The sequence below is a fragment of the Microchirus variegatus genome (genome assembly GCF_963457635.1).
Source record: "Microchirus variegatus genome assembly, chromosome: 4".
Lineage (NCBI taxonomy): Eukaryota > Metazoa > Chordata > Actinopteri > Pleuronectiformes > Soleidae > Microchirus > Microchirus variegatus.
Window position 1 is genome coordinate 33,450,729 of NC_139805.1, and position 14,659 is coordinate 33,465,387.

The window sequence follows — 14,659 nt, forward strand, 5'->3', positions numbered from 1 at the left end:
ATCTGGAGGAAGGAGAAGGAGAAGGAGAAGGAGTTGCCCAATCTAAATTATGCTTCCTGCTCGAGCAAGCAGGGCGGCTGTAAATCTGAACAGAGAATAATTAGCCCATTGAAAAGTTCTCTCATATTGACACTTGCCCTTGTAGTGCCAAGGAATCACTAGAGCCTGTCAACAAAGACCCTCCCTCGCTCGCTGCCTCGCTCCCTTGCGCCCTCCCTCCTCACCACTCAGCTGGCTCTTCAGAGGTTTTCTTCTCCTTGGTATGACATGCATTGGCAGCAGCTTGTCAACTTCAGCTCACAGTATATATATTAGGGGGGGCGGCTTGTTTTTACTTGTCTTCAACATGAATTTTAACACGCGCGACATCAAAAGTCAGAGAACAAAGGCCCATCGTGTTCAGCGAGTCAGTTTCCCGGTGCAGATTCTTCTTAGCACTTGGAGCAGACGGCAGATGCCGGAGGATCAGGTTGTCTGACATGAGTGTGTATGTGTGTGTGTGTGTGTCTCTGCAGAAACTGGCCAACTCCAAAGCACATACCTCAAGATTCATCAGTGCCAACCTGCCGTGCAACAAATTCAAGAACCGCCTGGTGAACATCATGCCTTTCGAGTCCACGCGCGTCTGCCTGCAGCCGATCAGAGGGGTGGAGGGCTCCGACTACATCAACGCCAGCTTCATTGACGGCTACAGGTAAGAAGTCGGACCACTTTATCTTTATCTAAGTGTTGTTGAACCAAACCCTGGCGCCTTTACCCTTTGGTAGGGTCCGTTTGGGTTGGTGTGAACGTAGACCAAGCTTGAAAGAGGCTTGGATGGATTCTGGAGCGGTTAATCACTGGTGTGAACTCTTGTCCACACCTTCCACCTTTCTCCACCAGTGAGGAGAAGTGAGATACATGATCTTTTAGCCGAGCACCGTTGCCCCCAAAGCGACACAAAGCTGCCAACTGAGGTTCCATGAGCTGCAGGTGTTGCCCTCATTCTCCACAGGCGAGAAACCGAGCGGCGTGTCGTGGGTTTCACGGTCTTCTGGGGTGAAGATACTAGCTAGCTTAACTAAAATGCGCCATTTTACCTGCGGACAAGGAAGAGTTGGGGCCTTCCAGAACTGCACTCTTAGAAATAAGGGCTCCAAAAGGGTTCTTCTACAAGGGCTGAGGTTCTACCTGGAACCATTTGCTTCTGAAGAACCCTTTCCTGAAGAAAGGGTTTTTCCAAGGGTTCTTGGTAACACTAATGGTTCCAGGAAGAACCATTTTGATCCAGAGAACCCTTTAAAACCCCTTTCCTGAAGATAGGGTTTTGAAAGGGTTCTTGGTGGAGCCAAAAAGGTTCTACCTGGAGCCAAAAAGGGTTCTCTGAGGACAAGCCGAAGAACATTATATGGTTCTACTTAGCGCTTTTATTTGTGTGGACCATTAAATACCATTTAATGGTTCTCCTTCCAGTTCTCTTCGGTTCTAAATGGGGGAATGTGGATTGAAAACCCACGCCCAACCACTGGCCACCTGCTTGCCTTTGGGGGGCACTGTTCATCACTAGACCAGCAGAAAAGATCCTACAAGGCTGACCAATAACTGAGCCGTATATCTGATCACATTACTTCCATTTCTTTTTTTGAGATTTGAGCTTTTGAGATTAGCGTTTGAATGTGAACCAAGCCAGCTCAGAAAATTAAGCAATTTATTAATCTTTTATCAGGTACTAACCAAAAAAGTGGATTATCATTTCACTCAAACAGGATAGATTTGGCCATTGGGTCCTTAGGGTTGTGGTTTCCAAATGTGGATTTAATCTAATTAGCTGTTTGGCTCAGGGTTGCAGGGTTGTGTTTTCTGATGTAGTCGCAATATGAAGTGGTCGTGTGTGTCTGCAGACGGGTTCTGGGTTTTAATCTCACTGCACACCTGCTCTAGTGAGTATGTGGGCCAACAGAACTTTGTATGTGGGACTGAGTCAAACTAAACTTTACACTGTGTGTGAGTGTACATGTTCTTGTATTTGTTATCAGACGGAGGTGGAAATAATAGAAGAATCTGCAAAAAAAAAAATGTCATCATATATCAGCCATAAGCTACCCTGATTGCTAAAGATCAGTGTCAAGAGAAGCTGCGGTTTGTTAAATAATTATTGATCATTAACGTCAGGAAAAGATCATGCCTGCTGTACCTTTACGGTTGTTTTTCAGACTGGATTCTCAGCTCATTAAACTAAAGAAAACCATTGTCTGTAACTAAGTAGAGTTCATCTGTGCATATGTGTGTGTGTGTGTGACAGCTCCATACGCGGTGCAGCTGATTTTTCCTCACATCAGACGTCAGCTCTGATATTGTTGTTGAAGCACAGCCACAGTCTTTGCAGAAAAACCCGGGCACTAATTGGAATTATATACTTCCCAGTGCTCTATAGCAGAGTAACACAGGGACTAATGAATCGGGACTTCCTCTTTTTTACTTATAGCGAGGGGCTTGCTTGTATCACGTCCTCGCCTTTCGGCGCTTAATGAAGTCCCTCGGGCGCCGCGGCGCCACCTAAGGGGGAATAGCGAAAGGAGGCGGGAGTGCCTTGTAATTCCTCTCTAATTCCTGTAGCGGTAATTAAGAGAAGGTGAGAACGCGGTTGAGCCGGCAGCTCTCTGAGCTCAGCCTTTTAAAGTGCACGGCGTGTGGATTAGCGCAGATTAAGGTCCGGAGGCGTAGTCGTGATCAGGGAGATTAGCGCAGGTGTCCAGTGACCTCTCTGAGTATCAGCTGCAGTCGCTCAGTCGGTGGTGGTGGTGGGAGATAGAGAGTGATGCAGCAGCAGCAGCATCAGTGTATCATTAGCGGTTGTGTTAGAAGCGGATTAAATGGAATGGACTCCCTGCTTAAACCAATTATTATCTGTTACAGCACTCTCTTGTGACTCCCCGTAGAACGGCCTGTTCAGAAATATGCAACTGTGCAACCGTTGTTGATGGGTTTTATGTAAATTGGAAATGATACGATGATTTTCCTGTTAGTGAGTCACACTTGTGTTGTTCGTCTTTGGTTTCTTTGTCTGAAAACTATTTTATTTAGAATATGCAAAACATCAAGGCCGAGTGTGAGTGTGCAGCTGGAATGATGCTAATAATAATCCTGTGTTACATAAGAAGTGGGTCAGAGTTGTTTCATGAACGTCTTGGAGGCCTTTTATTAGTCTTGATCTTTTGTGTACATGCATGTTAAAAGTCTGATCTTAGTCAGACTAAGACTATAGTTCAGTTTTCTTAATGTCTTGTAAACACCTTAGTCAGACTAATAATCAAGCTAGTCTCAGACTAAGACTATAGTTCAGTTTTCTAAATGTCTTGTGAACACCTTAGTCTGACTAATAATCGAGCTAGTCTTAGTCAGACTAAGACTATACTTCAGTTTTCTTAATGTCTTGTAAACACTTTAGTCCAACTAAAAGTCGAGCTATTCTTAGTCAGACTAAGACTATAGTACAGTTTTTTAAATTTCTTGTGAACACCTTAGTCTGCCTAATAATCGAGCTAGTCTCAGTCAGACTGAGACTATAGTTCAGTTTTCTAAATGTCTTGTGAACACCTTAGTCTGACTAAAAATAGAGCTAGTATTAGTCAGACTAAGACTATAGTTCAGTTTTCTTAATGTCTTGTAAACACCTTAGTCTGACTAAAAATAGAGCTAGTAGTCAGACTAAGACTATAGTTCAGTTTTCTTAATGTCTTGTAAACATCAAACATCTTAGTCTGACTAATAATCGAGCTAGTCTTAGTCAGATTAAGACTATCATTCAGTTTTCTTAATTTCTTGTAAACAACTTAGTCCGACTAAAAATAGAGTTAGTCTTAGTCAGACGAAGACTGTAGTTAAGTTTTCTTAATGTCTTGTAAACATCAAACATCTTAGTCTGACTAAAAATCGAGCTAGTCTTAGTCAGACTAAGACTATAGTTCAGTTTTCTAAATGTCTTGTAAACACTTTAGTCCAACTAATAATCGAGCTAGTCTCAGTCAGACTAAGACTATAGTTCAGTTTTCTAAATGTCTTGTGAACACCTTAATCTGACTAAAAATAGAGCTAGTATTGGTCAGACTAAGACTATAGTACAGTTTTTTTAATTTCTTGTGAACACCTTAGTCTGCCTAATAATCGAGCTAGTCTCAGTCAGACTGAGACTATAGTTCAGTTTTCTAAATGTCTTGTGAACACCTTAGTCTGACTAAAAATAGAGCTAGTATTAGTCAGACTAAGACTATAGTTCAGTTTTCTTAATGTCTTGTAAACACCTTAGTCTGACTAAAAATAGAGCTAGTAGTCAGACTAAGACTATAGTTCAGTTTTCTTAATGTCTTGTAAACATCAAACATCTTAGTCTGACTAATAATCGAGCTAGTCTTAGTCAGATTAAGACTATCATTCAGTTTTCTTAATTTCTTGTAAACAACTTAGTCCGACTAAAAATAGAGTTAGTCTTAGTCAGACGAAGACTGTAGTTAAGTTTTCTTAATGTCTTGTAAACATCAAACATCTTAGTCTGACTAATAATCGAGCTCGTCTTAGACAGACCAAGACTAGTTCAGTTTTCTTAATGTCTTTTGAACACCTTAGTCTGACTAAAAATCGAGCTAGTCTTAGTCAGACTAAGACTATAGTTCAGTTTTCTAAATGTCTTGTAAACACTTTAGTCCAACTAATAATCGAGCTAGTCTCAGTCAGACTAAGACTATAGTTCAGTTTTCTAAATGTCTTGTGAAAACCTTAATCTGACTAAAAATAGAGCTAGTATTAGTCAGACTAAGACTATAGTTCAGTTTTCTTAATGTCTTGTAAACACCTTAGTCTGACTAAAAATCAAGCTATACTTAGTCAGACTAAGACTATATTTCAGTTTTCTTAATGTCTTGTAAACACTTTAGTCAGACTAAAAGTTGAATATCAGAAGTTGTCCGATTGCCTGTCATAGTCGGACTATGGTCTTAGCTTGACTTAACTGCGCATGTAAATGTACTGAATGATTGGAACAACAAGAGAAACATGTCAACAAACATGCTTGTTGTAGCTTTCTAGGAGAGATGGCTTTCTAGAAACGGTGGCCGTCTTTGGTTCCCCTTTTTTGGAGATTCGATTGTTGGACAAAACCAAAAAATTTACCAATTCTAATCCCCCTCAGTCTGAGTTTGACTTTCAATATAGTATACAATACTACAGCAACATTAGCAGGTCAGAATCTATTTAATGTTGTGGAGTGGAGTTCATTAAGCAGCCAAACTATTTGTTTGTTTGATTGCACGGTGGTCAGTTACGATGCAGTTCTGCATATTAAACCCCCAACATCCGATGACCTTCCTTTAATTGAAATCTTTGTTAAATAGCTCTATATCCTAACACGGCTTTGCTCAGTTCTCCGTGAACTTTTCCATTATCTCACAGAACTTTATTCAATCACGAGCCAGAACTGTAAAAGTATGCGCTCACGATGTGACATAAGAGATTCTAATGGCAGTAAAGGACTGGAGGTTAGCCAAAAGATGGCATCACTGACAGCAGCTTTTTAACCTTCTCTTATGACGGTAACTCTGCCCAATGACTGATTTTGAAAAAATGCCAAGAAGTTGGCTGAGAGCTCCGTGAACGAGAGGAGGAATCATCAGCAAAGAAACAACACATTTGCACCTGGAAAAAAAGGTGGTTTAGGGGTTTATTTATGCTTTAAGTGTGGTTGTATGAGGTAATGATGATTATATTTAGAGCCGTCTTTGCTGTGTTTAACACCAGACTGTTAGTGTCACCAGGAACCAGCCTGAGAAACAGATGCCGAGTTCAACCAATTAGCAACGGGCTCATCTAATGAAGTCTTCACCTGCTTACGTCAATGACTCTGTATCTTAAGAATGATTTTCCTTGGCTATATATATTTAGCTTTTAGACAGAGTTTTCTTACTGGAAACTAAAGTTTGTAAACTGTTTGCTCTCCTGCACCAAAGTCCATGGAGAAGGGTGTCTAACAATGAAATAACACAAATAAATTGTGCTTAACATATCCCTAAATAATCTTAGACTTAACCAGGTCCTGATATATATTTATTTTTGTGTCCACCGTCGTCTTCCTGGCAATGGTAGCAAATCCTCATATGTGTCAATACCTCAGACAACTCCACTTCAAAAAATAAAAAAAAATAAAACCCCTCCATTCTTGCAGCTCTGCAGGCCCAAAAACACAGCAGCTTTGCTTCCTAAGTTTTTATGGTCGTTGTGTTTTTGAAAATATTCAAGTTGTGGCCCCAGACGCTGGTGCAGAGAGGGACAATCCTCAGAGCAGGACGGTGGCAGACACAGCAGCGCCTCCAGTCATCACTGGTACACACACATCACATCACTGAGCTCTGATGGCATCAGGTAACAGAAAACACTGGAGTGCCACTGCTGCTGCTGCATGCGTGGCTCAACAGTGCCACCAAGTGGTAGCCTGCTGTGTGTGGCCCAGAGCTGGGTGACGGCGTCCGTCCTGAAAACAGTGCTGTGTTCACACAAAAAAACAGTCGTGAGGGTGAGGAGCATAAAATGAAATTATTTAACACCCGAGAGCTCCGTTCAACAATTATGGGATGTCACCGAACCGCTGTGATACTAATACGCTGTTAAAGGCATGCGGCGGAGGGTGAAATTCAGCTCAGCCGAAAGGACTTTCTGTCCATTTTTTTGCAGGATTATTGCGGAACGAGACGGCGTTAATGTCATAAAACCCCCCACGGTGCATTTCAGGTGGTGGAGATGTTCAGTATTTTATATAAAAAACCTGACAAGACTCATTTTCATGAGCAACAAAACCCCTAAACCACCTTTTTTTCAGCATGTATGTGGGCAGCAGGGATGGGTCAAGATATCAATTTGGTCCGATATCGCCATCTTCGTGTAATGCGATAATCTGTACACCACGACAAATATCGATATTTTAATTCTAGCGCTGTGCAAAAGGTTAACGCTATGCGTTAACGCAGATTAACGCATAGCGTTAAGCGGAAAAAGACTGGCGAATGACGTCATGTTTACGCGCCGCGTCACCGGAGTCCAAGCACCGTTTACCAGTTAGCTCCGTTAGCTGCATTAGCTCCTTTTAGCGCCATTAGCGCGCTTACAGTCGAACTGGAGCGGTCTGTTTATTGAAGGAAAAGAGCAGCGCTACAAATAACCAGCGTACCTGTGTAACTGCGTACGTGTCCTCTGTTTTTAAAGTTTAACGTTACTTTAGAGACTAATTTTCACAATCGGGGAGTCACGTAAACATGACGTCACGCGCGTCTTTTTTCCGGTCAGTCGTCGTGGAAACGCGTTATGCGCTAACTCGCGTCAACGGCGTTTAACGGCGTCAACGTTTACGCACGTTTGACAGCACTATTTAATTCATAACTTCAGGAGCTCTAAAGTAACTCACCGGGAGAGGGAAACTCGGGTGCAAGTGACCCGCAATATTTTTGATTATCACAGAATCGCCGTATTGTGATATTATTGGTATCGTGAACCATGTATTGTGTATCGTATCATGAGGTGCCTAACTAATGTTATTTGTGTATCTACTGCCTCCCTCTGTTCAAACACAGCAACTGCAACATGCTTCACCGGTACAAACTTTAATCAGCGTCTCTGTGTCTCGTCAGTGTGTTTTTATTCGCCGAGTTTCAGCGATAATAAAAACAATAATACTTTTATTTATATAGCACCTTTCAAACAGTGAGTGCTCAACAACACAAAGTGCATAAATGGATAAATAAGTGTGTCGTAAGGAAAGTGTTTCAGGGGCTAAAGTCCTCCTGTCACCTCGTTTAACTAAAATGTTTTTTATTTAAAACCGTTATCAGATTCAGTTTATCTATAAGTGGCTGAGTAAGTTTATTTATTTTATTAAACCAACACTGACTGTGAAGTTGTGACCAAACCCTGAAGCGACCGTGACCTGAACTGTTGCATCATTTCCAAACATCTCAATTTGTCTTCGTATCCAGAGCAGGGTTTTCGAAAAACCTCCGAGCTCCAACAGTGGGGTTGTGTGGATGCGAAGGCCTTAAAGTAACAGACGATTTCTGTTTTATATAAATCCAAGGACTGTTCATCGCATCGGATCGGATAAGAAAACGCAAGAGAAGCAGAACTTCCACCTCATTTCGGCCCTCGGGCTCCATAGCTGGGTCGTTCCGGTCATGCATGTCCACTCACAAAAGTCACAGCTTTTAACAAAGAAGACATAAAGAAATGGAAAACGACACGGAGGTGCAGCTCCGCCAGAGGATTAAAGCCGACGTGGTTGTCTCTGTTTGATCTTGCAGGCAGCAGAGGGCGTACATGGCCACCCAGGGCCCGTTATCTGAGACCACAGAGGACTTCTGGAGAATGTTGTGGGAGCACAACTCCACCATCGTCGTCATGCTCACCAAGCTGCGCGAGATGGGAAGGGTGAGGCAGCGTGTTCTAAGGATGCACTCAGTCAATTATCAGAACTGTTTAAATTATGATTTATAATGTTTTGAGACCACGTTTGCACCTCTATCTGACCTTTAGAAAGCATTTTGTAAACCGCTCACTCCCCGCACCAAACCCCATTCAAAAAAGCAGTGATTTTACATCACGGCAACACAGGAGGTGTTGAACCACTTTTGCTTGCATTAAGAAGTTGAAATATGTTATTTAAAGGGATACTTCACCGATTTGAATGTGTTTTTTGAATCAGTTTTTCCCTGACTTGTAAAAAAAATCTATTTTTCCCTTATCCAAATGTGCCCTACTGTGAGTCAAATGACGCGTTTTGCATCACAGTAGGGCAAATTTTGAAAATGGAAAACTATTTACTACTAAATACTACTGCTATTCTAGCAATACAAAGCCACATTCAAATCGGTGAAGTATCCCTTTAATGAATTCTAAGTTTTAAATCCTTTGCTCAGATTTAACCAAGTGTCACAAACCTTTCATAGAAGGAAGCAGTAAACCAGTAGCTCTTATGTCCCTGTGAGCTAAAAACGCAAATTTTCTCTATGGAGTTTGGTACAGGAGAGCGTAAATCAGGGGTTCTCAAAGTTTTGATACCCGAGGGCCAATTTAGGAACCCAACATTGGACTGAGGGCCACCAAAGGAAAAAAATGAAAAAAAAAACTAAAGAAATCCCATTTGTAATAATTTTAATGACCAGATTGCAGTTCTACAGTTTAGCGTTAAGTAATATAAGCGTTAATATAATAACGCTTTATAATTTACTGGGTAATTACCCAGTATTTTGGCCATTGTTCTAACCTTCTAATTACAGGTTAATACCAAGTAACACATTTCTGTTACCATATATTTACTGGGTAAATAGTTAGTAATTGGGGGCTGTAGCTACCTGCTTATTACCAGCTTATAACCCAATAATACACTAAAATTCACCATATAGAAACCAGGTAAATACCCAGTATTTTTGTTTACACTTATTGGTCTGTATCCAGTAATGTCCAATAAACATTTAACAAGCTTAGTAGCTGCTGGATTAAAACTATCAAGTGTAATTCATTGCGGGGCCGCCAGAAATGTTTCTGCGGGCCGCCATTGGCCCCCGGGCCGCACTTTGAGAACCAATGGTGTAAATATTAGTTTCAAGCCAGAAAATGTTGTTTAATGGCAAGAAACTGCAGCAAATTGTTATTTTTTTTAAAGTTACCGTAAACATAGTTTTTTTTATTGAAAATCTCTTTTTCCGTCCCATCCTCCAGGAAAAGTGCCATCAGTACTGGCCCGCCGAGCGCTCCGCACGCTACCAGTACTTCGTCGTGGACCCGATGGCCGAGTACAACATGCCTCAGTACATCCTGAGAGAGTTCAAAGTCACGGACGCCAGGGTGAGTTCACCGTGTGTGTGTGTGTGTGTGTGTGTGTGTGTGTGGGGAAGAAGGACACGGACGCTGAGGACACTATTTTTATCACAAAGAATGTTTTTCGCTGGCTGAATGACTCATTCGTTTCATATAAAGGTCTTTTTTTGTCTCTGTATTTTGGGATTTTTTTTGTTAAATGGAAGGGTTTGAGTTGCGCGTTCCTCACACGGGGCACAGAGTTCACTCGACAACGTCTGCACAACATGGACGCCATTATTTTGTGCTCGCTCGTTTACCTGTAATGAGTCTTTGACCCTGTGACCTTTGTGTTAAACCTCCGAGGAAGGGAAGGAGAAGAAGGCAGTGTTGCATCGCTAAGAAGACCAAATATTACAAAATACCAATAAGAAACCATTATGTGAGCGGGAAAAAGCCGACGGGGACTAGAAAGTGGCTGAAAAATCTGAGAATATTGACATAAATAACTAAAAAATTGATCATCTATGAATTATTGATGAATCTGTAGCTGTAAACCAAATACAACACACTAAAGTTGGGCAGAAGTCGTCAATTTGAACTGGATTATACTCATTTGTGAAGACAATTTGAGGAAAAGCCAATAATAAACACAAAAGAAACCATTTTTTACCATAGCAACCACCATATAAACAAGACAGGAACATGAAAAAAACCCATATATTATGTATTTTGGCTACTTTCGCACAAAATTAATGAAGAATAAACGATAAAAAATAAGTCAATTTAGGTCCCGAAAACCCTCCAGTCGCTTTTACATAAATGTCTTTCAACAGGAACAGCACGTTAACGCCTAATTACCCACAGCTTCCTTGACTGATTTCTGCGTTTGTGCTCGTCAGGACGGTCAGTCGAGGACCATCAGGCAGTTTCAGTTCACAGACTGGCCGGAGCAGGGAGTGCCAAAGACTGGAGAGGGATTCATCGACTTCATCGGCCAGGTGCATAAAACCAAGGAGCAGTTCGGACAGGACGGACCCATCACCGTGCACTGCAGGTGAGCGCGTGAAAACACACACACACACAGTGGGAATACATGTAGAGTGGTGTTTCTGTGAGTCCTCATTCCCACAATCCTCTCAGACGCCACACAGCTGTTTTCAGGACATCAGAAATGTCCGGACAGCGTTTGACAGAACGGACAAACGCCTCCTTATTCAGTCCAAAGCAGCTGTTGTCGACTGAAATGATCTATAGCCACACGGTCTAAACTGTGCGTGTATGCGGCGCGAATGGATTACGGCGCGTCCGCAACTGCACGACACGCACAAATTAAACCAACTTTCGCTTCGGTCGTTCCCTTTAACCTGCTATTTTGCTATTGCCCAATTTCATCTATTTTAACATGAGCAAGTAAAGCACGTCTCATTGAGCCCCCCCCCCAAAAAAATGGTGTTGAATTTGATGTGAATGCACCTTTAGACGACCGTTACGTCTGGGAACTGAAATCTGTTACCACTCGCACTTCCGCACCAAACCCCATGGAGAAAATCCGCATTTTTTGCTCACCAGGACCAGGGGCGCAGCTTGTGAACGGGCAAGGGCAGGCAACTGCTTGGGGCCCCCGAGCCGATAGGGGGCCCCCCGACACTCGGAGCCTGAGGGCTGCTTTTACTGAAATGTGCAGTGAGCAGCCGCCTCCCCGTCCCCCTTAAACAACAACATCTCAGTAGGAAACCCTCCCTAAAGGGGCCCCACCTCACTTTAACCTGTGTGAAGTTATCGTTCTGCAAGTTGGAAAATGAAGAGGATTATTTACAGTGTAATGCATATCTTTTTTACTCAGTTTATATATGTTTTTTTCAGTTATTTACAGTATTTTATTGTTCTATATATTTATATTGTTTTATAATGTGGGTTCTTTACAGTGTAATGTATTTTTTTTACTAAGTTTATATAGTTTTTTTAAAAGCTATTTACAGTATTTTATTGTTCTTTACATTTATATTCTCACATACTTTTTTCCATGTTATTTAATTAATTTCGAAAAAAAAAAAAATGGTTCGTGTCAGATTATTTGTAACATAATGGTGATACACACTGGTTGGAAGGAAGGGCCCCCTGGGAATTTTTGCTTAGGGCCTCTACAGACTCTAGAATCGCCTCTGACCAGGACGCAATAGCTGCTGCTCTGCCGCTGCCTCTTGTGGTCACTTTGTGTCACTGAGGTAAATTTGACCGTTCTGATGGAGGCAGCAGTGGATCGACGACTCCTGAGTGCTGTGACGTAAAATCGCTCGTTTTTTTCTATGGGCTTTGGTGCGGGAGAGTGAGAAGTTTGTCAAGTTGTTCAGGGCAGTGTGAAAGTGGGTAAAAATCCGTGTTTTTCGTCGTGTTTTTCCATCAGTGCTGGAGTTGGACGGACTGGTGTGTTCATCACCCTGAGCATCGTCCTGGAGAGGATGAGGTATGAAGGCGTGGTCGACCTCTTCCAGACGGTCAAGACGCTCCGAACTCAGCGGCCGGCCATGGTGCAGACAGAGGTACGGTGCTGTGTGTGTGTGTGTGTGTGTGTGTGAGAACGCAAAAGCTACTGCAAAAACGAAAAGTGTGAAAAGTGTCTGAACCCAATATTTGGGACATTTCCTGGAGTTTTTAAATCCTAAAACAGTGATAATCTAGTGAGTTTGGGAAGTTCATGGACAACTTATGTGATTAACAGACAAAAAGACAGACGTTTCTTGCATTCATAGACAGATGTAGAACATGTAGACACCCTAGGTTCTACTCAGGAGCCGCCACTGTAATGCCGCTTTTCCACTATCCAGTTCCAGCACAGCTCGGCACGGCACAGCTCGCCTTTACTCGAGCTGTTTGGTATCGTTTTCCGTTACTATTGTACGTCCTCCACGTGGGCGGAGTCGTCATACCGCAGCTGTACGGACGTCGTTTTAGACGCGACACAAACTAGTGACTTGTAAAGTTAGTTGTTTTTGGTCTAACTGAATCATTAGAATGAGTCGATTTAAAAAGATTCGTTCACAGAATTATTCAGTTCTTTGCTAAATGTTGGAGATTAACGCACGTTTTCGATTATTTTTAAGTCTTTTTTACCTTTTATCTACAGTTTGACATTGTTTGGTTTGATTCTTGTGTCGGACGTCGCACGTTCATGACTCGACGGAGTCGTAATACTGCGGCTGTACGGAAACTGCCGTGACGTCGTTTTAGACGCAGCACAAACTAGTGACTTGTAAAGTTAGTTGGTTTTGGGTCTAACTGAATCATTAGAATGAGTCGATTTAAAAAGATTTGTTTACAGAACCGTTCAGTACTTCCTACATGAACTGATTGGGCTCAAGATCGCCAGAGATTTTAGACATTTCCTTTGGTAAATGTTGGAGATTAACGCACGTTTTCAAAGATTTTTTAAGTCATTTTACCTTTAATCTACAGTTCAGCACTGTTTGGTTTGACTCTTTAGTATCGACTCAGCTCACTTAGTACCTCGTCAGAGCAGGTACTAAAAAATCTACCAGGTACTATCAGTACTAGAGTACCTCCTCAACGGGGGGGCGGAGTCGTCATACCACGGCTGTACGGAAACTGCCGTGGCGTCGTTTCAGTCGCAGCACAAACTAGTGACTTGTAAAGTTAGTTGGTTTGGGGTCTAACTGAATCATTAGAATGAGTCGATTTAAATAGATTTGTTCACAGAACCGTTCAGGACTTCCTACATGACCGGAACTGATTGGGCTCAAGATCACCAGAGATTTTAGACATTTGCTTTGGTAAATGTTGGAGATTAACGCAGGTTTTCAAGGATTTTTTAACTTTAATCTACAGTTCGACATTGTTTGGTTTAATTCTTGTGTCGAATTGCGTTCATGACTCGCTGACGTCACATTTTAGTATCAGCTCAGCTCGCTTGCAACCTCGATAGAGCAGGTACTAAAAAGTCTACCAGGTACAAAGTACTATCACTAATGGAAAAGGTCTAAAATATTGACATTTTAGTCATTTCTTTTACTAAATGTTGGAGATTAACGCACTTTTTCGAGGATGTTTTCCAGTCTTTTTAACTTTAATCTACAGTTCAGCATTGTTCGCTTTGATTCTTGCGACGAACGTCGCGCTCATGACTTGTTGACGTCACATTTTAGTATCAGCTCAGCTCGATTACAACCTCCTCAGAGCAGGTACTAAGAAAACTACCAGGTACCAGGTACTATCACTAATGGAAAAGCAAAAAAACAATGAGTAGACTCGATCTGTGCCGTGCTGGAACTGTATCGTGGAAAAGCACTGTCCCTTTAAGAGTCACATGACTAACGCTCTGTTTCCTCACTACAGGACCAGTATCAACTGTGTTACCGGGCTTCTCTGGAGTACCTGGGAAGCTTCGATCACTATGCAACATAACCCCGCCCGCCCAGAAGAAGAATTTGGTGTCTCCTCTGAGCCATAATAATAATAATAATAATAATAATAATAATAATCCACTCAGCTCACCATCGCCCCCCCCCCCCCCAATACCCCTGCAGCCTGATGAGGAGGTTACAAGGAAGACTGTGGGTGTGGCGATGACGGGGGGGAGGAGCCACAAAACAACAAAACCCCGCCCCTCCTCGGCTGTACTGGTACCATGATTCTGTCACAACACCAAAAACCTCCCAAACGTAAACAACAAAAAGAAGAAAAAACAACAACAACAACAACCCTGAAAGACTTCGTAGTCACGCCTCATTCTCCCGTCACCCCCCCCCCCCCCTCCCATTCCCGATTTCTGCCTCCTCCCAATAGCAAAAACAATCTTTTTTTTTTTAAATGCTATTGTCATTTATATTCA

At 42.2% G+C, this 14,659-nt stretch overlaps 1 protein-coding gene across 1 annotated transcript in view; it reads left to right on the top strand.

Moving 5' to 3' along the window:
* ptprfa (protein tyrosine phosphatase receptor type Fa) overlaps positions 1–14,232 on the top strand; it is a gene marked incomplete at both ends in the record, with an annotated part of 258,404 nt that extends 244,172 nt beyond the window's left edge. The window contains 6 exons of the mRNA XM_083887919.1: positions 516–694; positions 8,316–8,442; positions 9,733–9,858; positions 10,713–10,867; positions 12,218–12,353; positions 14,164–14,232. Coding sequence (XP_083744045.1) covers positions 516–694; positions 8,316–8,442; positions 9,733–9,858; positions 10,713–10,867; positions 12,218–12,353; positions 14,164–14,232 — 792 coding nt within the window. The remainder of the gene's footprint in view (positions 1–515; positions 695–8,315; positions 8,443–9,732; positions 9,859–10,712; positions 10,868–12,217; positions 12,354–14,163) is intronic.
* Positions 14,233–14,659: the final 427 nt, after the last annotated feature.